This window comes from Manacus candei, unplaced genomic scaffold (genome assembly GCF_025592945.1).
Source record: "Manacus candei isolate 608988 ecotype Guabito, Panama unplaced genomic scaffold, ASM2559294v1 h1tg000023l, whole genome shotgun sequence".
Taxonomy (NCBI): Eukaryota; Metazoa; Chordata; class Aves; order Passeriformes; family Pipridae; genus Manacus; species Manacus candei.
In genome coordinates, this window is record NW_026138071.1 from 2,173,198 (window position 1) to 2,197,991 (window position 24,794).

The following is a 24,794-nucleotide window of genomic DNA, read 5'->3' on the forward strand; positions in this document are numbered from 1 at the left end:
AGCAAGCACTATCTGTACCAGACAAAAGCAAACAAGATATTTTTATTTTTAAGACTGAGAGTTTTCTTATATAGATTTAGTAAAAAAATGTTAGAAAGTGTATGAGTCATTGTGATACATACAGAAAAAAAGCAACAAAAAGTTGTTTTGAGTGAAAAGATAATGTGTTCTGTTTGCAGGAGGGTGGGTTGTCATTGTGCTCCCAATCCCATGGCTTCTTGATTTCAATTCCTGATACTGCAGCTAGTGTGGAAAAAGAACAAGTCATCTAAAGAGTGATTTTTCAAGTGTGTGAATATAACTGGTGCTTTAATTAAAGTCAGTGGAAAATGCATGTGTTCATCACCTGCCAAAGTCAGGACTTCGAGCTGCCATCTATGAAAACACTTAGCTGAGTAACCAGGGATTTTCTGTGGCTGCCAGGAAGTTTGATTACTGATTTTCATACTGAGGTGGCCAGAGCATATTAGCAATCTCAATATAATCATAGCGAAGAAAGGCATGGCTAAATTTTCACTGTGCATTTAAAGAAAACAGCTACTAAGCTAAGGCTGTAAGTCACAACAGATTAAAGTGAACATTGCCATGTTTGAGGAAAATTTGGTACTGTTGACTCACTTCTGAGAAAGGTTTTAGCACAGCTACTCAGCACTTACCAAGCTCAGATACGTTCCACTTATATAATTTAGGCTTCCACCGGTGGACCAAAATGTTTCTAGTTCATGGCTTCAATACCATGTCACTGCAGAACAGGGAACTGACTTCTTGCCTAATCAGTATTTGGCAAACATTAACTACTGGCAGTGTGGCTGGGAACAGCTCCCTTATGCAGCCCTTAAAAGGGGAGGAAAATGCGATGTGCTCTATGCAAGGGTGGTTTGGAGCTGAGGAAGATCTGAGGACAGCAACCTCGGGTGGGGAAGGCTCGCTTCCCTCTCTGCTCCTCTGGTAGATCTCTGAAAACCAGCTCGTCTGTGCTGGAACATACGAGGGTCACAACCCCAGAGGGAAAGAGAGAAAGGCTTTAGCAACAGACTATATCTGCTTGATTGGCTTTGCTACCAGCACACAGATGCAGCATTATGTGTTGGATGTAAAAGGGTGATGAACCAGAGCAGCTCTCTGCTCACCCTGCATCCTTTATTTCTGTTGCTTTCTTCTCATCTGCTGTATAACTCTGTACTCTTAAGCACCTCACAGCACCCAGAGTACTGAATTAATGTTTCATAACATAAATCTGTTGACACAGCAGGGATAAATCCCTTGGTTAGGTTTGCACTCCCCAATGGCAAAGTGCAGCTTCAGCAGCTACGGGGAGAATTGAACAGGTCACTGTGCAACTGCCTTTGCAGCTTCTCAAATTACTGGTCATAGCCACAGGTCTTAGGAGCAAGCCCAACCCATCTCAGTAATATAGAACAACATCCCAGCCATACCCCCTTTCCCTGCATATCTGCAGGCAATATAGGGAGCAATTCACAAAACAGTGCTACTGGTAGTTCATGTAGATGAAAATTGAAAATGAAAATCAGGACACTCAGGTCAGCTTTTACTCTGACTTAGGTCACTGGGCTTGCCAACATCTTGCCTGTCTTTGGCTGCAGAACTGAGGCTCCATTTGAACCTCAATGATTACAAAATTCAGCCATGCTCAGAGAAATGCATGCTGTCCAAATTTTATTGATATCTTGAGTCTGAAAAATTTAGAAATCTTTTCATGTACAAACTTGCTTAACATTTGGCTTTGCAATCCTAAAAAGGCATATCAAAGCTAGAAAAAGATTTGTCATTGAACCAGAAGTGTTATTGGTTTTAATATTTTTAATTTATTTTCTATTTCCCTAGGACATTCCTAGAGGTAATTCTTAGGTCACTTTGAACTGATGGACCATGCTGATGTTTCTACTAGGCAGGTGTGATAGACAAGTACTGCAAACCACATGAACTTGATGTATTCAGAAATGGTGACCAGACTGTGATTGTGTAGTTAATACTCATGTAGAAGTGGTGAAGAGATTTTAACTATAAAGCTAATGCACAAACTCCCTGACTGCTTTTTGCTGCTTTGCCATAGGATCTATCAGTTGTCCATGTCACTGTGAATAATTTGACTGTCTTATGTAACTACCATATCCTATATAAAATGTTATTCGTGTCTTTTATTTTCATCACAGAACCTAAAGAGGATGAAGCGGAGCTATCTGACGATGGTAAGAAGTGCATATTTTAAACAGGACAAATGCAAGTCTGTGCTTTTCATTCACGTTTTCTGGAGGTTTTAATCATGGCCCTTGATACCTGTTTGTAGAGGGAAAAGAAACAGAGGTGGAATATCGGACGGTTACAATCAACACTGAACAGAAGGTGTCAGATGTCTATAACATTGAAGAGAGGCTGGGATCGTAAGTACTGTATTGTGCTTTTCAAGACAGAGTTTTCAAGGCTACCAGTCAATTATAAAGATCACATGCATTCGTTCTTTGACGGTGTCTTGCACTTTCAACATTCCAGCTGGGCCCCTGCTAAATAGATTTTAACGTTTGTTGGCTTCCACTCCATAAAGATCATTTACTCTTATTAACTGATAATTTTAAATAGGCACTTACATGTATTTGTGGCAAGGAAAACAGAGCCCACAAATGAATAAAGCTAGAGGATTCATTTGTTTGTCAGTGTTCTAAAAGCTATCTGAAAAAAAAAGATACACATTGTATACTTGCATTTCCATTATATCCATTAGCAGTAATAAGATTATCCTGCCCACAGGCTGGAACCTCTGTTGACAGGGGTCATAATCCCAAAGAGCATTAATAGTATTGCTAAGAGAAGGTCAGTGATTAGCCTGGCTGTGTTTCTCAGGGCTCCAACTCGTGGCTGTGTGAACTGCATGCCGTGATAATCTTTCAGTGATTTGTGCTGAAGGCCAGGGGATCCTGTGTGCTGTCATTAATAAATCTTGATAAGTGTAACGTAGAGGTAGAATTGTACATATACAGCAATGTGAAATAACAGTGCTGAGCATTTCAGATTCTAATTTCACCTGTATCCTACGTCTGCCATGTCTCATCTGCTGCCCCTTCAGAGGTCTACAACCTATAGAAAACTGTGCAGAAAGACTTCAGTCACTTGAGTTAAAACCTGGTAGGATTCCAGTTTTTGAACACTTATATAAAACTTGCTCATTGGAGTGGCAGGGTATCTCTAAATTCATTCAGGAGTTCTTGCAGATTACTCTGCACAAAATCATTACAGAACAATAATTAAGACACTTTTATTTCAGAATGGACTGGTTGTGCTGTAATATTTAGTAAAATGTTGCTATTCGTGGTGGCCCATACATTGCAAAAACATTTTATGGAAATAGTTATATATTTTCAGGGGAAAATTTGGACAAGTCTTTAGGCTTGTTGAAAAGAAGACTGGAAAAGTTTGGGCAGGAAAATTTTTCAAAGCCTATTCTGCTAAGGAAAAAGAGAACATAAGGGATGAAATCAGCATCATGAACTGTCTACATCATCCAAAACTCGTCCAATGTGTAGATGCCTTTGAAGAAAAAGCCAACATCGTTATGGTCTTGGAAATGTAAGTATAAAGCAGATCACACTGGCAAAGGTAATAATGTTGAAAATAATTGTGTATACAAAAGTAGCAACTTACCCAGATGTAGAACTGTCAAAAACTTCAGGATTTGCAGGGCCTGGATGGCTTTCTCATCTTGCAAGGTTTTCCAAGTATTTATCCAACTTGTTTAAACTGTGTAAGTGAATCTGTGTTGTATCTTTTAAAAATCTGTGAAGATGTGTTACAGTTTTTATTGTCTTGTTTGCTTGTTTTTTAAAGTACATGTGGTACATGTTTGCAGCTCACTCTTTTATTGCCAGCTTGGGAGAGCAGAGAAAGAAAGTAAGCTGTATTTTGGACTTTCATTTAGAACTAAAAATGTGTTTAAGGAGGAGAATTCTTTTTTTCCTTTAGGCAGTTCTAAACATGTATTGAAGAATATATCAGATGTTGCTTGCAGAGAATTGAATGTTGGTGCACAACAGACAGTAGGAAAGATGTGGATCAGAATGCAAAAATCTAAGCCACATTCTAATAAAATAGTTGAATTTCCATAAAAAATTTATCATGACAAATTTATAGTGCTCAAGAGATATTAGGAACACTTCAGTTTTCATAATATCCTGTTTTTATATTTTTAAGAGACCTTAAAGGGTTAGCCCAGTGTGGTTTTCCTGCAACACATAAATACTTTGATTGCAAAACATTTATTTATAACAAGTTCTGTATAAAAAAATCTCCACAGGTAAAGGCAGTGAATGTTCTAAATCTAGATCAGTAGATGCAGAAAGATTACGCTGTTTTCCCTAAAAACTAATTAAACATTAATTGATCTGCCCCCAAGGTCAATACACAAATTCTCCATGACGGCCCAGGTGTAGCAGTTGCAGAAGGGAATCTCTCCTTTACTTGAAAGTAACTTCATCCAAAACTATATAATTAAGTAACAAAGAATTTGAAGACAGGCTATGCCACTGTCTTGTTCTTGCTGAGTAAGACAGCAAAACCCATTTTACCTCCCAGAAATTGTTCATCATGGGCTTCTCATGCCACACTACTGTGGGGAGCAGCAGAAAAGCACCACAGAAGCAGTGCTGTAAAGCATCTCACAGGGCTGTGACTTGGGTACCTTTGTGTTTAAAGATAGTAGATATTTACTTCCGGGGAAAAAAAAAAAAGAAAAAAAAAAAGAAAAAAAAAAGAAGATTCAATACATGTTCTTGCAACAAAATTTATTATAAGAGAAGAATCTACACAGTTCAAAATGGAAAGTAATGGTCAGGCTTCACAAACAATAATGACCAACATGACCACTGTTTGCATCCTCCATAATGCACCTTCTTGGTTTGAATCCCATACTTTTGGCAGCAGCAGCTGAAAGGAAAATTAAATCCTGATCTGTGCTGATGTTTTTCCCAAAAAGTTACATCAGTTACTGTTCTGCTGCCACACCTACTTCATGTGCTGTCTGATGCAAGAAGGAGAAGCAGTTTTTTTGCTAGCTGCAAGTTCTGAGTAAGATAGAAATTGTTTGAGGCAAAGGAGACTATATGTCTATTTTGCTTGCTTGGCACTTGCTTAGATTATGTGCAAACTACTACTGCACTGGCATATTTCAAAAATTGGATTTTACAACCCTGGAACTTATGTGCAAGAAGGTGTTTTTATTTTTAGACTGAGCAGTTGAGCAAGCTGATGATGGTAAGGGAAGGGAACCCTACTTAGCTTGGAACTGGGAGCTGGCAAACCTAATGGAAAACAGGGAGATGTATAAAGAGTCTGGAATAGCATATGGCTTTACACTCCATTAGTTCCCCCCGACAGCAAGCGGGTTTTACTTTTCAAAAATACGGAAAAGTGCAATCAAATTTAAAGTAGCTTTGTTAACCAGTATAATTAGGATGTGATTTTAGTTTGGGGTGGCCACCTTTTCTGGCTTTTGAGACACCCCACTGGAAGTTCCAAGTGTCAAGCAGCAGGCAGCAGCAGTGTGTCCCAGCCCTGCAGCAGAACTGTGGTAATGCACGGATTTCAAATAAATCCAGCTTACCTGCTATTAGTCTCATTTTAAACCAGATTTTAGTAGTGAATGGAATTTAGCAGATCCCCCTCTACTTGAATTGGAGCTATTGGTAAGAAGCAGCTTTGGCATTTTCTTCCTGGTATTTATTATAAATTTTTCATTTTAATTTTATTCCCATATCTTTCTTAGAACCTTTTAGACTTCACCTTCTCTCCTTTTAATATTTTTCATTACACTATATTATATGCTTTGATTTCATATTTAAATTAAAATCAGATTTTTTTATTATTAATTTTAAATCAAACACTATAATAAGATGTTCTTACCTGAAAACCTTTCCATCTACCATTTGCTGGAAGTCAGGGGCAAGTCTCAGGCATTTCCTTTTCAAATATAGGAAGGTACTGGTACCACAATAAGCATCTCAGTGGAAAAACTAAATCTGAAAAATAGTATCATGTTGTAAATGTCATTCAGCACGGGGGATAAGTGCCTTAAAGTTTTTATATACTTCAGATAGTCAGTTCATTTTGACATAGATCAGAAAAAGATTATTGTATTGCAAATTAAGATTATTGGAGAAAAATCTCAGCACTAAACTCCATTCATTTGGTGTGATTTAAGTCAGAACAAGTCACTAAGGTTTGGAGATAGATTTATTAAAATGCAGCTGAGAATTTGTCTGGACAACAGATTCTTCTCACTGTTCCTCCACGACCTAAAGTTTATAATAAAACAATTTTGAAATGTGTATTCTGTGGTTCTATAGACATGAATATTTTCGTCTATGGCCTCATCTAGAGAAGACAAAAGAGGATTCTGAACTAGTTGTGGCTGTTTGAACAAAGCCAACTTCTCCTTCTGTGTATGGGTAGAACCTGATCTGCGCTGGTTTGATTCAGCTTCCTAATCTGGCAAAAATTAAACTGGATTTGGCTTGGGATATAAATGCAACATTATTCATTCTATAAATGCATAGCAGTTTAATCTAACATTGCTACCAGAGTGTCTAGAGCTCCCATGGTAAAACCAGCACGCAGATGTATTAACAGTAGTTAATTTCCAAAAATATGCTAAAAAGGGGGGCTTGAGACAATGGTATGATTTCTGAAAAGTTTTTGCTTTAAGGATCTGAAAATTATGGCACATTTACAGTAAAAATAAGTCATGATTATCTGTGTTAAACAGGCAAAAACAACTGGTACATTTTAGTATTAGGATGACTATCATTTGGAATTGCACAGTGCTCCAGATATAAACGTTTTGCCTGCAGATGTTTTCATAAACACCTCCATTCTGGTTAATGTCTTACTGAAGTAACAAAATACTAGATCCCTTGAATGTTTATTCAACAGCTCTGGCCATATTATTGCTTTATGTTACAAATGTGCTCTAATACAACACAACCTCTCGGTTTGTCAAACATATGCTATTCTTACTATTTTCATGCTCATAGGAAGCTGCAGTAGCATTTCTAATTACATATTTCTTTTGAAATCTTATAGCCAAAGCAACAAATGCATCCAGAACTCCAGATGTTTCAATTTCAGTTTGGTACTTGAGGGATATAATCGTATATCTGGCAACCTGCAAGAATTGCAAGGCCAGCTTTCAGTTTTGTGTTTTCTTTCTGTAAGTGAAATGTGCAATTACATTTGGCAATAAGCACGAATGCTGCAAAATATTAAACCATATAAAGACTATGGTGTCTTTAATTTAGAACAGATTTCTAAAAGCAAAGCTCTCATCACTGTTTGATCCTTTCTCAATGGGTCATTCCCCTGCAGCATAAGAAAAAAGTATTTCCCATCTTTGGATGCAAGCAGATAAACCAGTTGAGTGATTACTCAGAATGTAAAACAAAACAAAACAAAAGACCAAACACAAAAAACCCCACCAAAACTAACAAACCACAACTTAAATTATGCTTTTTTAAATGTAGATTAAAAATGTCCCACTTTAGTTCCACTGACAGTTCAATCCAGGAGATTCTACCGTGAAAAGACCAATTATTTCACATCTTTAATAAGCATAAAAATGGAATTGTCCTACAAGGAGTGTGATGAGGACGCAGCACTGAAAGTGTTGTGGGTTATATCCTTGTCCTGTCATAGCTAAGGAGGAAATTCCCTCTGAACTCACTTGGGTCAGTAATTTACCCTTTGAGCTTTGCATTCCAATTGACCATATCATCAGAATTCTTCCTTCTTCAGCCTTTCTTTGTTGCTCTCAATCTCTCCTCTTCCCAAATTTTTGCTCATCTGCTAGAAGTTGTGTCCTCTTTTTCTGGGACCCATTCTACGTACTTTAGTTTTCTTTATTTCTAAATTATGTTGTCTGCACTTGTGTAGTGGTGGATCATAGGAGGGAAGGAAGCAACGAGAAACGTGCGCTTGGAGTCTGGAGTGGTGTTATGAACACATGTCAGCAGGGTGACAGTCACATGGCACACACTTTACTGTCAGCTGCAGGTGATGGATCCTAAAGGCAGGATATAAATCCCTACTGCCTGGGGTAACAGTATGGGTGTCTCACAGCCCTCACCTGGGGCAGAGATTCAGAGTGGAAAACATCTATTGATTTATACCACACACAAGAGGTGATTCTTCCCATATTATCCTTGTGCCTATGGAAAGTGCTGTTACAAAACACAGATTGCATCCTGAATTGACTACTGCAAGCTTGAACTCTCTGTATTTCTGTAAAAGAAATAGTTTGATTACTCCCCAAATGAAAATGTTGCAGAAGTCCTCTTTTTATTCTGTCTCTCCTAGGGTTTCTGGAGGAGAGCTCTTTGAACGCATCATTGATGAAGACTTCGAGCTGACAGAGAGAGAGTGCATTAAATATATGAAGCAGATTTCAGAAGGAGTTCAGTACATTCATAAGCAGGGTATTGTCCACTTGGATTTGAAGCCAGAAAATATTATGTGTGTCAACAAAACTGGTACAAGCATCAAACTCATTGACTTTGGACTTGCAAGAAGATTAGGTAATGACTTCTCTGCCTATTTCAATTTGACTGGGGGAAAGGGGCAGGACAATGCTACCTAATATAGTCTTTCATATATAAAGAGTAAATAATGTTTCCTATAAATAGTTCTGGGTTTAGGAAAAAATACAAAAGGGAAAAAGAAGGTATTCAAGAGGAGTGTGCAGTGAACTGTATACAAACTACGTGTCTGTTCCTATAGGTAGGGTATCCCTGTAGATTACAGGTAAAATACACAGTAGTGGTAATGTTAACAAATACATTTATTACAGGAAACTATAAATCACTAACTTTCTAACTAAATACTTCATGAATACTACAAAACCTTGAACTTTTTGTAATCACAGGAATTAAGGTGATTTTCTAGAGGTCTTTCAGATCTGGATAACTATAGTTGATTTGCATTTACTCATTAGTTTTATCACTTCTTAACTTAAACAGCAGGATATTTTCATACATGTTAAAAATCAGAGGAATTCTATATGGAGCTGTGTAATAGTACTACTTAAAAATAATACAAAGGGGGAAGTACCACTTGACAAGTTCCTCCTCTTCCTAAGCTGCTTTCAGCAGCTTTCTATCATTCATTTTGGTCTAAGATTCCAGCATGCTTTGCAACTTGAAAGCCAAAGACCTTCAATGGTTCTTGTCTTCACATTGTTCAGTATTAGTTCAGCTCTAAAAAGCAGCCCTCCAGTTGTGCTTCCAGTGTTAGTGATCAGCACAGACTGATCTTTTTTTAATCTTGTATTTTCACAAAAGAAAAAAAATATTCCAAGAATTAAAAGGAACAAAAATAATTTATGAACCTGTTACTGGGAGAGCTGAGATTTGTGGCTCTACTGACAATAATTGATTGGGACAACTCATATGAATTCTTGCTCTCTATATAAGGGGTCCACAGCTAGATTCCTACTTGCAATCTTTTCTCTTCCTTTTTTAACAAAATTATTTTTAATACTTATTAAAAATAGAACAATGTTTTTTGGAAGAGTACATTTTGGAATTACTACCACCTGGTTTTTGTTATCTGCCTAAATGCTGCTCATCCTAGTTCTTTTGACACTTAAGTAACAGACTACTGCATTCCCAAGAATATAATTTTATGAAAACAAACAAAAAATACTTTTTTAAATGAATGGGGGAAAACAAATCCACTCTTCAGAATTTTACATGATGTTCAGCTCCAAAAGTGTATTGCATGAATCTTGGTCACACGGACACTGTTAACTCAAAGATATTTATTTTATTTATTAAAAAAAGAAATTAATGCCATTTATGTTCATTCAGTAGAAAGGAGCCAATGGTGTTCTAGGAACATGAACTGGATTTTGTTCTTGTTGAGGAAACAGATAAACTGTTAACTAAGTTCCAGTGCTGATGTTTTGGTTATCAGAGGTGTGTGAAAGATTTCAGCCCATGATGTTCCAGCTGTCAGCCTGAAAACTATACATTTATTGCTGCAGGGAGTGGATTTCATCAACAAGAGATACAATGTAAACACAGAATGGCCTTTTTATAGAAACTTCTTCAACTACTTTTAACTTCAGGCCACAGTTAAACTGACATTTAGCAAACAGAAGATCCTATTTTCAGTAGCCTGTTCATATCCATCAGCTTTTCCATTTTTCTGGTAATCTTGTGCATTGCCTGGCTGACACCAGCTTGTGAGCTGCTGCAGTCGTACCATGTGTAGCAAATCTCTAAACTCCAGATAACTTTCTGTGATGTAGAAGGATGAGAGCTATGGGCACTGATGCTGACTTTGATTTTACAATGCTGTATGGCTTAGTATGTTGCTAATTCTTGCCAAAGGCCACTATAGGTATTTGCTATTCATCAGCTGCTGTTCTGGATAACTCCGCTGTGTGTGGCATTTCCCTAGGAAGAGAAAGTGCCCTGCCATTTCATGCCCATAAAGCAAAAGCACTCTGTTCATTGGGAAGACAATTGTAACAGTTTGGTTGAGATGATTTCCAAAAGCAGAAAACAACTTCTGCTGTTTCATTTCCTTGCAAAAATTGCTAAAAATGCTTTTCACTAATGCCTGCTTCTTGTCAATTGTCTTACGTGGTGCACTGAGGGCACTTGTGCTCCTTCAAACTTTGTGATTTTGAAATTGGTTGTCAAAGTCACTTTGGCATTGATAGATGTGGGACTGGAGCCCTCATACTACGGACCTGACTGTGACTGAGCAGAAACTGCTCAACCAAGGGATTGCTGAAGGGAGCAATGGCTGACTCTGCACTTCAGGTTCTGAGATTTACTTTTAACATTTTGTAACCAGTGCAAACTAATGCCTCTAAATATTCATTGTTTTGATCAGTTTTAAAGATATTAAGATCAGTTCCTTCTGCAGTCATCTTCTGCAGCTAATTAGTTCTCCTGCACTGTCAGGAAATACCAAAGCTGCAGTGGGATATTTTCCTGACCATTTTTGGTGTGCTGAGGAAGACATGTAGAAAATTGTTTAAGATAAACCTCTTGAGGAGAAAGGCGAATGATTTTTGAGTACTGTAAAGATTTTTTTTTTAATCAGTTGATTATACACAGTGTCAGCAACAGTTTCCAATTAGCTTGTCAGTTTTCTGTCTGAATTAAGGGATCTCCAAACACAGATCCTACTTGTGTACTAAGCTTGTAAACAACTGGGTAAAGATTTGACATATTATTGCATAGAAAAGATCTTATTCTTTTCCTTTCTTTTTTCTTTTATACACAGAAAATGCTGTATCAGTTGTTTCACACTTTATGCTTGCACTCAAATGCCATGTTTTCAAAAAAACCCCCACATTTCTCTGATGTATGGACAGTGCATTTCATACACCAGACTTTTGCATACACAGTGGCTCATGGTAGTTTACACAGTGCGCAGAAAAGCCTCCAAACTTGGATGTGAAAATCTGAGCCTGAGATTTGGACAACCACGATTAGGCTTTTGGAAAACAGGTTCATTGTCATAAATTTCAGTAACTTTTCATGAAGACAGTTAGAAAAAAAATGTAGGTGTTGACTTTAAAAAGAAGTCAAATGGAAAAATGGGATCTTGGGCTTATTTGCACTTGAAAAAGGAAGGGTGATCTCTCTGTCCTCATGGCCACTGTGAAGAAGACATTGCCCTTCTTTTGGGCTAAGTCACTTCAGATTGGATACTAGAAAAAGGATCTTACTTTTTGGGATAAGAAAACTGGTTATGTGACTGTAGGGATGTTGTGGAATAGTTTTTGAATGTGCTTTTTAAAGGCTGGTCACAGATCTGGCAGGAGGGTCTTGATGTTGGTGAACTTGCATGGGAGGATATGGGTGACTTCCTGCAGCTGCTCCCAAGCATTCTTCTGTCTGTGTGTCTCTGGAAATGGGTACTCCCTGCATGGAGGGGTCTCTGAAAACAGGGAAAACATGTAACAATAAGGCTTCTGCAATTAGTTTACTATAACCATACTTAATCAGAGCAAAAAGGGTTTCACGGAATTTAAAATGGGAAAGAGGCGTGACCGTGAGTGAATTGCTGCAGTAGTGCTTGAAAGTTGCCTTAAGCACAGTGTTAAATCTTTAGGCAAGTTATTAACCCATATATCCTTCAGATTTCATTTGGTAAATTGGGGATTTCCACACCTCAAAAGACCACTACCTTAGGTGTTTGATTACATTTCATGAAATGCCTTAAGAGCTTTCAATGGAGGTGAGAGTGGGAGTGGAGTCAGTGCTGAGATCAGCGTTTCTGTTGCAAAACTTGGTAAAGTAGGTTCTGGTAAATAAAAATATTCTATTAAGATTCAGTGTTGTGGACAATTCACTTCTACTGTAGTCTTCTCAAAACTTTTGATTTGCTGTTGTTTGGGGTTTTTTTAAGCTTTTCTCTTGATTATAGAGCTGCAAATATCTGTACTCATGGTAACCTTAACAGGAGCAGGATTGAACTCTGCTACATCTGTTTTCCTTCCCATCCATATCTGTTTTATTTAGATGGTAATCTCTTTGGGAGACCAATGGTCCCCTATTAGGACATTCTGCTGTGCCTAATCTGGATGCTAGTCTTGCACAAAAGATAAACATAATGCAATGAATCTCACTCAAGGCAGATACTGATTGCTCAGGCACATGTGCAGACTGGACAAGAGTTTCTTGACCTAAATCCAAGCCTGTTTCAAGTCATAAACAATTTATTTTCTGACATTTTTATATTTTTATAATACAATTCTTTTATTGGGATGTGGGTTTTTTCCCCCAGTCGCTAATCTATTCCTTAGTTTTCTTCCTTCTTCATCTTGCTTGTTCTTTTCTTCTTCCATCCTATTTAGAATGAGCATTGATGAAAATGAGCCCATTGAGTTTGCCTAACAATTTCTAACTTAGTGACTTACATTGTGTTTCACACTATGACTGGAAGTCAGACATATCACTCAGTTGCACACTGGCAGAATAAACTGGCAGTACTATGTTATGAACAGGTTGTTCTTCTACCTTCACCACTGTATTTTCCAGTGGAGCAATACTGGTGGGCCAGCATAGGAAAAATGACAAGTGAGTTCACATGTCTCATGACCTTATTCTTTCAGCTCATACTGGTAGCAGGTGCTTCATTGTAGATCATTTTAAAAGCATCCACACTGTGTTTAGGCAGAGACAAATGTGGAACACCTGTGCTACAGGCCAGCTGAATAAAAGGTTGGAGCAGATGATGACTGAAGGCTGATGATTTGTGCTTCCCCTTCACCACTTTGCATCTCCACAGGTGTGGCTGTAGGCAGGACTAGTTTTGAGAGCATGCCCAAGTCCAGCTTTACTGAGAGGCAGTGATCTGACAGACGATCATCATCTGTTTCCTTTCTTGTTTCACTGCTGGCCAGTGCCACTTCGAATTTCAGCGACATGCAACCCATTATTGATTTTCTTTCCTATTTACGCTAGAAAAAATGTGTTGGATTGAAATAGTTATTTCTTGTTATTATAATTTTATCACTACTGGTTCTTTTTACCACAACACACAGGGCCCTTAGCTGTGATAAGTCTTGGATAATTTGTGAAAACTTTAACTTCTGTCTCACACTGGATTCCTGCAATCCTCTTGTGAAACTGCTAAGGGGATGGAGGCTCAAACACTTTTGTACTTCAGACATCCAAATATGACACTTTTCCTCTTTCTTAGACTTGGTCTTATGGAAGCTTCTTGCAATAGGAACCTTCTTATGTGATTGTACAGTGCAATATGCTTGAGGATGCTTAATAAATAAATATTTTTATACATGTATCAGCTAAGAAAATAGCAGTTCAGTGGTTCTGATAAGGATCTTTTAAAAAATCACAAATATAAGGGCAAAACTGGTTTTCCTGTTACTGGAGAATAACTGGTTTTAAAAATCTGCATGCAGCAGTTAATGGTTTTCTCTTTTATTCTTCACAGAAAATGCAGGTTCTCTGAAAGTTCTCTTTGGGACACCTGAGTTTGTGGCTCCAGAAGTTATAAACTATGAACCCATTGGATATGAAACAGATATGTGGAGTATAGGAGTTATCTGCTACATTTTGTGAGTACCTTTGCTATTTTTAACACAAATTCTGTCAGTTGCTGAACATACAAAATTTTCATCAGCTTCTGAAGTTTTCTCCAATTTTCAGGCCTTTTCTATTCTAATTACCAGCTCCGGCATGTTTAATAAAAGTTCTGTGTTCTCTGAAGGGTGTGATTGGTAAACTGCAGAACTGGCAGTTTGGGAAGTTCAGCCATTTAGTGTTGTACTCCTTACATCACAAACCGGCGACACTTCATTTAAAAACACAGTGCGACAGTATTTTATTGTTAACTTTAAACTATTTTTCCCTTCCAGATATTAAAGAAAAATGCACTAATAACCATTAATTTCCATTCTTTTATTACAAGAGAGAAAATTTTTGTGAAACTTTGGGGTCTCATGGGACACACTTAAGTATCCCAGTGTTACCATATCTGTTCAGAGTGCATTTTAATTTATTATTAAGCACAAACCACTGGATAAATATGTTTTATAAGAAGCATGAATTGAGCTTGTGGAAGCATTTTAGAGATGGTTAGCTACAGCTCTTGGTTACATATTTCAGTATTAGATTTGATTTTTATATATGATTTGATAACACGTGCTTATGAACATCAATGAGTCTAGAGAAATGTATATGGAAACAGCATCTCCATGCCTAGAACAGCACACTTGCTGTTCTTCCTCCCACTGTGACTGTACATATTTGATGCCACATAAACAAGTGTAAAGAAAAGCTCAGCTTGGAGCATAGTTCTTTCTTCCTCACTCCAGCTTCAGCAGTAAGTAAACAGAAGACTTGCTTTGCGCTCATTCTTTTAAAAGGCTCCTCTCCATGCCCTTCTCCTTTAATAAAAGAGTCTCCACTGCCCTGGCTACCCTGCTCCTTGACACCTGGCAATGCATAGTTGTTTGCCTCATCTTTCCTTGGTCTTTCTGCATTCCTGCTTGCTTCAGGAGCCTGTACTTGTTCTCACACTCTTCTCATTTCCAAACTAAGCAACATAATTCCCTTACATGTCCTGTGCAAAAGCTACTACATCAACTCTCTCTTACTCCCAGCGAAGACTCTGAATATTTCTGTTATCTTCTGTTTCTTATGTGAAGTGTGCTACACTCTTCAAGGTCACTTTGTTCTGCCAGTTTATTTACAGGACTTTTATTTTCCATTCACTTCCAGCACTTCTTTCTAGATCTTGAAAGCTCGTTTGGATCATTCTGTAGTTCAAATAATGCAGACCACACAGGCAGCACTCGGAAGACAAATTAATGCATTTCTCTAGCTTTCGAGGTCTCCTGATCTGCAGGCTCCTGGAAGGCAGGATGGCGATTCCGGGCACATCCATGCACACCCTCAGTGCTGCAGTGCCCTCTGGAGGCCTCCTGCACCCTGGGGAGGGGAGGTCTGGCCGCAGCGTTACCCGCCCTTTTGGGGAGTTCCGCGTCTTTTGCTGGCATTTGTTAATAAAGTGTGTGACGAGTTTCCGTGTGTTCCCCGTACAGGCAGCGACAGACAAGCAAGGCACAAATCGGTGCTGGCAGTGGTGTGTTCCTAAGGCATGGAGCCAGGGCTGCTGCTCCTGTACAGTCCGTGCTGGGGAACACCGGCATCATCTAAGTAGACAAAACAAAGGGAGCAGGTGAAACAGGTGGAGAAAAGGTGAAACATCTTGCCAAACACTATGCCAGCACTGGCAGAACTGCTTCTTCCCAGTTTCTCTGTGCCACCAGAAGCAAGATATTTGGATGCTGTACCACCCAGCTGATGGGGTTGGGGTGGTGTTACACTTGACGCAGCTGATCTGATATGCCTTGTGAAATATATTAAGAAATTACTTGTTTGCTGAGGTGTATTTAAGCTCATTTAACCGCTCATAAGGGGAAAACTACATTACCCAAACATAATGAAAATCTTTTTTTGATGCATAGCTATTGCCACAATAGTGATTAGCAGTAATAATCAGCTTTTGTCTTTCTTGCCATAAGAATAATGTAGTAGAAGTTAGGAAAGACCTGTGAGTCATCACTTGGACTTTCCCTCTCCACCCCAGAGTGACAGGTTCCTGATCTGTCTTAACTTTCTTAAAGCCCAGCTATTTTTACAGACTCAGAGCTATGAGCCATTATCTAAAATGGACCATCACATCATCATTGCAGAATGCAAATAAAAGTCATTGAGAACTGCATATCTCTTTACTTGTAGCTCTGCTTTCCTGTTTTGATTGTAAGCTCAGAACCGCCAAACCTCATGCACCAAGTGTAAGACTCGCTCATTTATTGTCTGCCTCATGTACCATCACTGTGCTTGTAACTTGGCATTGGCACCGTCTCTCCCTGCCATGGTGAGTGGGGTCATGAAGGCAGAGGCGAGTGCTGCAGCAGCACTGCACTCGAGGGCAGGTCTGCTACAGGCAGCTGATGGCCCAAGGCTGCTGTGTCCACCACCTGATCTAAGTGAAGCAGCAGGGAGCACCTACTGCATGACTTGACATAACATCTCTTTTAAGGTAGGATTCCAGAGTGCTGAGAGACCTGTAACCTGCCTAGAAAGTGCCTGTGTTTCCATGATGTGCTGCACAACAGTGAATACAAACCAGGGTTAGCAAAGAGATGCTAAAGAGATCTCTGAGTGAAGGGTCTTCCCTGCAGAAGAATAAATAGGATGTAATCTTCAGTAGGAAGCAGGGTGACAGCACTTCTGACGAAACCCTGCAGCAAACCCCCTCTCCTTTCCCTCTGCTGTGCAGGCATAAGTACAGATATCACACTCCCTGTTGGGATCTGCATCTGTCTTCCTTATGACATGACTGACTTAATTCCATCCTACAGTTCATGGGTTCCCTTTCCACATTTCTAAGCTATGCATTAAATCCTTTAAATCTTCCTGGATAACTTATTCAGTCCTGTCTCTTCATCTGTCTTTGTTCTTCCTTAAATTTCCCTGTTTGTATTCTCCACTTTAAGTTTTTTTATATTCCACTTTTATCTTGTTCCCTGTCCTGTTCTGTATCACAGGACTGTCCCACATACTTAAGTTGATCTATTGCCTTAGAAATAACAGGCCACAAATATTATAGCTTCTGTATATCATCTCCATTTATGTCTATTTCAGAATTTCTTTTTGCATTTACATTAACCTTTATCTAATGAAGGTTAAACCTCCTGAATTCTTTCCAGCTCTTTCTGGAAAGAATTCATTCTTCTAGGCATTGCTGAATTTGCTTATTGGGTTTTTTTCTATTTCTAGTTCTTTTCTGATGGATAGTAAGTGTTTTCAATATTTAGTAATCTGAAACAATTTCTAAATTCTATCTTTATTTCAAACCAATTTTCAGTCTAAGCTTTCAGCACTGCATGTACATACACTGAACGTGGATAGCCCTTTTCCTTCTGGCTCCACAGGATCTGATTAGTTTCAGGGAGGAATTGGCTGTGGCTGATTCAAACCTCTGCTTGCTTTCCAGTAGCTCTTCTCATTTTATCAGTGCCAGGCAGTGTATCTTTGCAGCATAGCTGATCTCTGTCAGTTAATATTTTTTAATGTACTGTATCTTAGGCTGTGTTTTAATATCACATTTGATCTTGCTGTACACTCTTCTCCTTCAGCACCTTCCTAATTGCACTCACCCTGATTCTTCAAACATTCATTCCCTTTCCTTTTTATCTATTGTGTTGTTCATCACTGCTGTTATTCCTGCCTTGTTTGGCAGTTTGGGTTGGTTGAAAGATCTTTTGGCATCGTTCATCTTTTGGGTGTGCTGACTTGGAACTTCAATAAGGCAAGACACAATACTGGCTTACACTCAGCCCCATGTTGTATCAAAAATTTATGCCTCCTCAATATAAAGATGTAAGAACACTCCTTGTTCTTTCCTTAAAGCAACTTAGGAAGGCCTTAATTTCAAGACAGTACCGCTCAAAAGAAAACGTTTTATTTGTTCCGTGGCAAATTGTGGTTCCTCAGTAATCCACTGGGCATGTGAAACAAGGATGAGAACAGCATAACACCCTTGCTTCAGCAGTGAGCTTTCTTCTTTTCATGGGTTTAGTGGTCTCTTCTCCTGAAGACAACCAGTGTGGGAGTCAGTCAGCACTCAGCTAAGGAAAAAGTGGTGTTGTCCCATGGATGTGTGTTCCCCACAAAGTAGCCTGACACTATTTATTTGTTTTATTGCACTTGTAAAAGAATGAAATTACTACATGATCTCCAGGCTGCAGGCGTTACGTGCTTATTTGACGTGCCGTGCACAGGTTTATCAGAAGCAGATACTACTTTCCATACTGAGATGGGTTGCTTTTTTTTGCACTGCTAATGCAAGGCAAGGACTGTGAGGAGGAGCTCATTGCCAGCAGTCCCAGTCAGCTGCTGCTGCAAGCTCTGCCTGCAGAGTAATGCTCAGAGTCTGACATTTTGGGACAAGCAGCAAAGTCATCTTCCTTGGACTAGTGGGAGTCTTAATGCAAAGATCTCCAGTTGAAATGCCGTGGTGTTTGTTATACAGGCACAGAGACTGGTGTGCACACTGGGCCCTTTTGATCTTAACATTTCTAAGTCTGCACTTGGAGCTTTGTTACAACAGACCAATAAACGTTAAGGAACTTCTACAGGATAAAATATATTTCTTCTTTATTTAGCAGTGGAAACTCTGAAAGATTTTCTAAACAAATAGTTCTTAACATGCCAGGAAGATGCCTGGTTGAGTGGCTGGAAGAATGTTTTCAGTAAACAACCTGCTGCCTGTCTAACAGTAACTTCGCAGTGTAAGCACAGAGTTAATTTTCTAGTGCAGTAGCTCATCTTTATCACTTAAGCATTCCAAAAAGAAATTGTTTCCATTAACTGTCAAAAGAGTTGCTGGGCCATTATTACTTTAAATGGCTATTAAGAAATGAACAACCAAAACTTCAGTCAGTGAAATCTCTGCTAAAGATAAGAATTTCTGGTTGTAATTACACGAGTCGCTGGATTTTGTTTTCTGACTATGGACAAGGATCTAGTTCTCCTTAGAAGTATTTCCACAACAATGCAACTGATTCAGAGTGTAAAACTGTAGTAGACAGAGAAAGTTATTTTAGCCTTATAAATTTTCAACAGCACATTCAGAAAATAGGTTCATTGAAACATTTGAATGGGAACTGTTACACTGGTGTTTGGAAATGACAAAGTGAATGGAGGCTTAACTGCTAACCACCTAGTCATTTACCAAATGCAATCCTACCACAGCATTTAAGATTTTATCAGATAATTCTGTCATGCAGTTCTAAAATAAATGAAAAAAAAAAAATACCAAAAAACCCAACCAAACAAAAAAAATTACAAATTACAGAACTTTAAACTGTGTGTGACATGCAGTATTCCTTTGCCCAGAAATTTAGATTGTCTTTATAAGCACTGCTTCTTATGGCAGTGTGGAGCAGTGGTGTTCCCACATGAAGCAGTGTCTCTGTACCTATAGCAGTCTTTTTAGCATGCAAATGATCTCTCAGTAATGCATCTTTAATCTCTGGAAATAGGCCAAATATTGTCTAATGTAGCACAAGAGCTGCAACAACACTATTTGTGGTAATACTACGCAAAGGTCACCTTTGCCATACTTCAATCAAGTATTGAAGGGAAATGGGATTGTTATTGCTCTGGCTACCTAAGTGTGTCCTCTGGAAGCTTAACTGGATGCAGACGTGCATCTCCTCTATTGTCAGTGAACTAAAAAAATACTTCACAGACCTGTCATTGTCTAAGCCACTGAATTGGCTGAGGGATTATTGTACTTACTACAAAGTCAAAAAAGAGACAACTTTGCACTGAAATCAGAAGTGCAGTCTGCATGAGATTTTTGCACTTTCTAAAAATGTTATGGACAAAAATGACATTGCCATAAATAAGAAAATGCTTAGCTCTTGGAGTGGAGATAGGTTTAAGGCCCCGCAGGAACACTTTGTGGATTCCAGGACAGAGATTTCGATTGCTGGCTGTGAGGGCAGAGCAGAGCCTCTCACTGCGCCACAGCTGTGCCAGCTCTGCAGTGCTGTCAGACACAAACCTTCCCTCTTCCAGTAAAGTAAGTGTCAAACACAGAGAACAGTCATGGTAAAGTTAGTTTATATGAGCATTTTTTGCATGTCAGTCTTTCAGCTTTCAGTAACTTGTGACTGTTATATCTTCATAAATAGGTTTATGCCACCTTACACATTTACAAAATCATGCTTCACTGTTGCATTTGAATGCACCCCATATAATGGAAAGTAAGACACCAAATACATTCTGTTCTGATTTACCTTGTTCTGCCTGAGAATAAACAAACCTTTTATCTTCATCTCATGTATTATTACTAACAAGTTTCTGAAGTATACACATAAGATTCTGGAGTCTGCTATACTGCACACAACTTCCAGAAATGGTAAAAGATTTAGTATCTGCTCTGTCTGAGACTTCAAAGAGTGTGTGTTTCTGCTTTGCTTATAGAAATAAAATCCTTAGGAACAAATTCCAAATCAGATTTTGAAAGTAATTAGAGGCAAAAAAAGGAAGAAAAATAACTTTGAAGGGGGAGATCATTCTATATTATTAATCTTATAGCTCACTTTATTTGACCCCAGTCTTTTTTTCTACCAGTCTGTTCTGTGATATTCAGTGGCATCACAGTATTCATATAGTATGATATCTATATAGTATTTTCAGAACCCTAATAAGTTAGAGTTATTTTTCCATATTTTAAAGAAATTATTGTTGAAATGTAACTGGTTGTTTTAACTGGTTAACACAATTGTACAGAGAAAGCAAATAAAGTCTGTAAAATTTCATGAAGAATAGATTATTCAGTAAATTGTGTGCCAGGAAGACCAGAAAAACCGATTAACTTGTAGTTCTAAGGAATAAGCAACCTTTCACCTGAAAGTTTTTACTGAAAGTGCGATATGGAGGCATCAAAGGTATCCAGATTCACAAAGGCATAGTATAATAAAGGATAATGCTCCACTGGAGAAAAATACTCTGCAAAAATGACACCATGATGTTCTGTAATTGCCTTTCACAGACAATTTATCAGTTATGTTGAGTAAAAAGCCTTGGAAGCTCAAGTAGGTGATAGGAGAGTATTATTTCCATTTCATGCATCGTCATGATTGACTGAGAACATAAAGACCAAATTACTTTTGGATGCATCTGCATAACTCCACAGCCTGCAGTGATGTAGCACTGTTTTATCTGTCTATATAATTCAGGGTGGGTTTGTTTAAAAAATAGCCCTGTGGATTTCATGATTTCATTGTGCATCTTTCTTCTTGGGCTCTCTCTGCAGCAGTCAATGGAACAAAATGTACAAAAAAACCTTGGTTTGACAGTAAAGACAGCAAAGTCACTCTGAAACTAGATGATATCCAGAGGTCCCTTCCACCCTAATAATTCTGTAATTCTGCGAAAGTGCCAGGAAAGAAAAAAAAAGATATTCAACTGAATTTGATGTGAAAGTTCCAGGATTACTTATGTAGGACTAGACAAGTCATTTAACAAAATAGTATGCTCCAATTTCACCTAATTCTAGTTCTCCTCAAAAATGTCTTGGGGAAAAGAGAAACAAGAAAAATGTGCCTTTCAGTTTTGCTGACAAAATTCTAGTTTCTTTCCCATAAGACTAGTTAGCTTTGAGTCCTTCTCTTTTTTTTTTTTTTTGTTATGTTTTTAAAAGGAGCTTTTATTGATAAAGAGCTGCTGAGTATAGGAGATGTCACACCATTTTAACTCACTCCTGCAATAATTTGCAAATTGACACGGCTAGTTTTGTACCTGTCTGCCTGTCTGTTCTACCCCCAGGGTCAGCGGGCTTTCTCCTTTCATGGGTGACAACGACAACGAAACCCTCGCCAACGTCACCTCCGCAACGTGGGACTTCGATGATGAGGCTTTTGATGAAATCTCTGACGATGCCAAGGACTTTATCAGCAATCTGCTAAAGAAAGACATGAAGTAAAGCTGCTGGACTTGATACACTTTCTGTGTTTGCATTTTAGCTGAGCTTGTCGCTCGTGTTTCCCCGCTGTGAATCTCCACATGGCCGCAGCACCTCTGGCCATACTTTATAAGGAGCTCTGGGTGCCCGCCTGTCTGTGCGTGCAGCGCTCGCTTGTTTTACCGCAGGGAGCAGGGGCTGAATGGAGCACCCGCTTTCAATCGCCGGCTCGTTCCGCCCTTCCCTTCCCTCGGGCAAGATGCACCCTGAGGTTTTGTGTGGCCACCCCGATCTCCTCTGTTTCGTGACACAGATTCCTGCATGACGTGTCCTGTCTCGATCTGAATGGGTTGCAATTTTTTGCCATGTGTTGCTTCTAAGTGTGGTACCTCTAAGTAGGCAGCTTTCCTATAAATGCAGTAATTGGGCGAGAAAAAAAAAAAAATCAGAGTTGGAAGCCCTATTTGCAGTAGTGCCTGAACAGAGCAAGGAAAGGAAACATACTTCTTCCAGTGAGTTAGCAATTGGATGGATGGAGAGCAGAGGGTTATTTATCTGTGCCCTTGAGCAAAGTGAAGAATGGGTGTGACTTGAGAGATTTGGACATTTCTGGTCTTTAAGATATTCGGGATGGTATTAAGTGGTGGGACAGAGAAATCTCTGTAAGTGAAGGAAAGAAGATCTGGGATGGGGTTCTGCCAGCACGAAGTAGCTGAATCACTGACACTGTGGCTCTGTTCTATGTGTTCCACGGCTAAAACATATGGCTTTTCCTGCTCTGTTTTATAATGTTTTATTAACAGTTAAAATTGCACAGTTTTCTCTCAAAAATATCTACAGAAATTATGAAAGTGAGTTTAAGAAATAAGCAGGGCTGGGAAAGCAGGGCCATGTGATTTATGTTGCTAAATTTAGGAAACAGGAAAATCAGCTCCCAGAAAATAGAGCACAAAACAATGTTACAGCAGGTAGGTTCGCCTCTTGTTACTGGCAACACTGACAGGTCTTTTTATGTAAAAACAGGAGTCGCTTCAATTGTACTCAATGTCTTCAGCATCCCTGGCTGCAAAAAGACACCAAAAACATGGAAGCCAAAAAACTTTCCAAAGATAGGATGAAGAAATATATGGCCAGAAGAAAATGGCAGGTAATGAAGAGGACATGGAATCGGGCTCAATATCTTAATAAGTCTCTTTATTTTTAATGTTTGTGATTCTGAGAAACACGTCACGTCAGGTGGTTTCTGATGCTGGCGAAAGCTCTGGTGTGGCCAGAGTGTGAATGCAGGACAGTGGGTTTGGTTTCTGCATCGAGCAGTAGGAGAGTGCACAGCTGCACATACATTGCACGCGGTGATTCCATTTCAGGCTGCTAAAAGGCATATCAGCTCAAATATAGTTTTTCCTACTCTTTTTGGGGTATGCCCATCTCTCTTCCCTTCCCTCCCCTCTCCATGCCACTGAGGAATGGGGGGTTATGTGGTCCTTAATGAACCTGAACAGTTCAGGTAAAATTTATCCACCTGGCCTCTGCAAAGACACTTTATTTTGTGGTAGTTTCATGCTACTGAGCCAGTAGTTCTGTCCTGTTGGAGCCTCAAGCTTCTCATGGATTTGGTCAAATTGGTTTAATAATTTTCTTTGACCTATTTGGTCTTCATATCTTCATTTTTCTTAATGCTGGGACTGTTGTAGCAGGTCCATCTGTGCTGCTATCCATCTGATAGCTAGAGGAGCTGCTGTGTGAAATCTTGCATCCAGCCTACAAAATATTAATTTATATAAATCTACCTTATATTTCCTTTTATGTTCTACTGTACATGTTTCTTGGAGCTCATGCAAGCTGTACAGAAATACAAGTGTCCGTACTAAAGCATAGTTTGTGCATATTTTAGTATGCTGGTGGTTGGTCCTCGATCCTGTCAGAGGTCTGCTTCCATCGTGCAGATGGTACTTTCTCATTCATTCCATATTAGCTCGTTATTCGCCTTTGATGAAGCTCAGTCCAGCCCATATGGCTGTGGAGAGAGCCGTCCCCCACCAGAGTTCAGTTCCAGTTTAACAGGACATAGCTCTCTTGCTGGCCCTCCTCTCGCACAGTGCTTTTTATCCGCGGCTAACAGAGACATTCATTTAGGTATGAGTTCATCAGGGGAAGTTTATATCTGCAACTAAATTTGGTAATTCAGTCCAGCCTGCTCTGTCTCTCCTAAAACAACAGAGCTATATATAAGCAGTTTGTCCAACAATTCCAGTGAGGTTTGCAGAGATCCCAGATAATTTGTCCGAAGCACGATTGTTGCAGAAAATCACATGCCTGTTGGACTGGATTGATCAGAAGCCTTTTATGTTATGTCTTAGAAAACAGGCCATGCTGTCCGAGCAATAGGAAGACTGTCATCCATGGCAATGATTTCTGGTATGAGTGGGAGGAAGGCCTCTGGGAGCTCGCCTACCAGCCCTATAAATGCAGACAAAGCAGAGAACGAAGGTAAGGAATTTTTCTGCACCATATTTTTACGTCTCTCTGAATCAATCTTACTAAAACTTTTAGCAAAATGCTAGAGACCAATCATTGAGTTGGATAATCCTGCTTGCTCTCTCACTGTCTCTCTCTCTCTGTTTTAATCTTCCTATTTTTTAAAGAAATCTCTCAAAAATTAATTTTACTTATATTGTTCTGCTACTCAAAATGTCCCGGTATAAGTACAGGCAGTAAACTCTTCTCTTTTTAAAGTCAAAGAATTAAGGCAGATTTGT

At 39.0% G+C, this 24,794-nt stretch overlaps 1 protein-coding gene across 4 annotated transcripts in view; it reads left to right on the forward strand.

Moving 5' to 3' along the window:
* The window catches only part of MYLK (myosin light chain kinase), a 203,070-nt gene that overhangs the window by 173,512 nt on the left and 4,764 nt on the right, over positions 1–24,794 (forward strand). For 3 of the 4 annotated variants that reach the window (XM_051787545.1, XM_051787544.1, XM_051787543.1), the window contains 8 exons: positions 2,175–2,210; positions 2,309–2,402; positions 3,379–3,582; positions 8,359–8,576; positions 13,981–14,104; positions 21,900–22,052; positions 23,059–23,182; positions 24,396–24,525. In XM_051787545.1, coding sequence (XP_051643505.1) covers positions 2,175–2,210; positions 2,309–2,402; positions 3,379–3,582; positions 8,359–8,576; positions 13,981–14,104; positions 21,900–22,052; positions 23,059–23,182; positions 24,396–24,525 — 1,083 coding nt within the window. Of the gene's footprint in view, positions 1–2,174; positions 2,211–2,308; positions 2,403–3,378; positions 3,583–8,358; positions 8,577–13,980; positions 14,105–21,899; positions 22,053–23,058; positions 23,183–24,046; positions 24,172–24,395; positions 24,526–24,794 lie in introns of those variants that run through there. The other variant, XM_051787546.1, reaches the window with a different exon arrangement.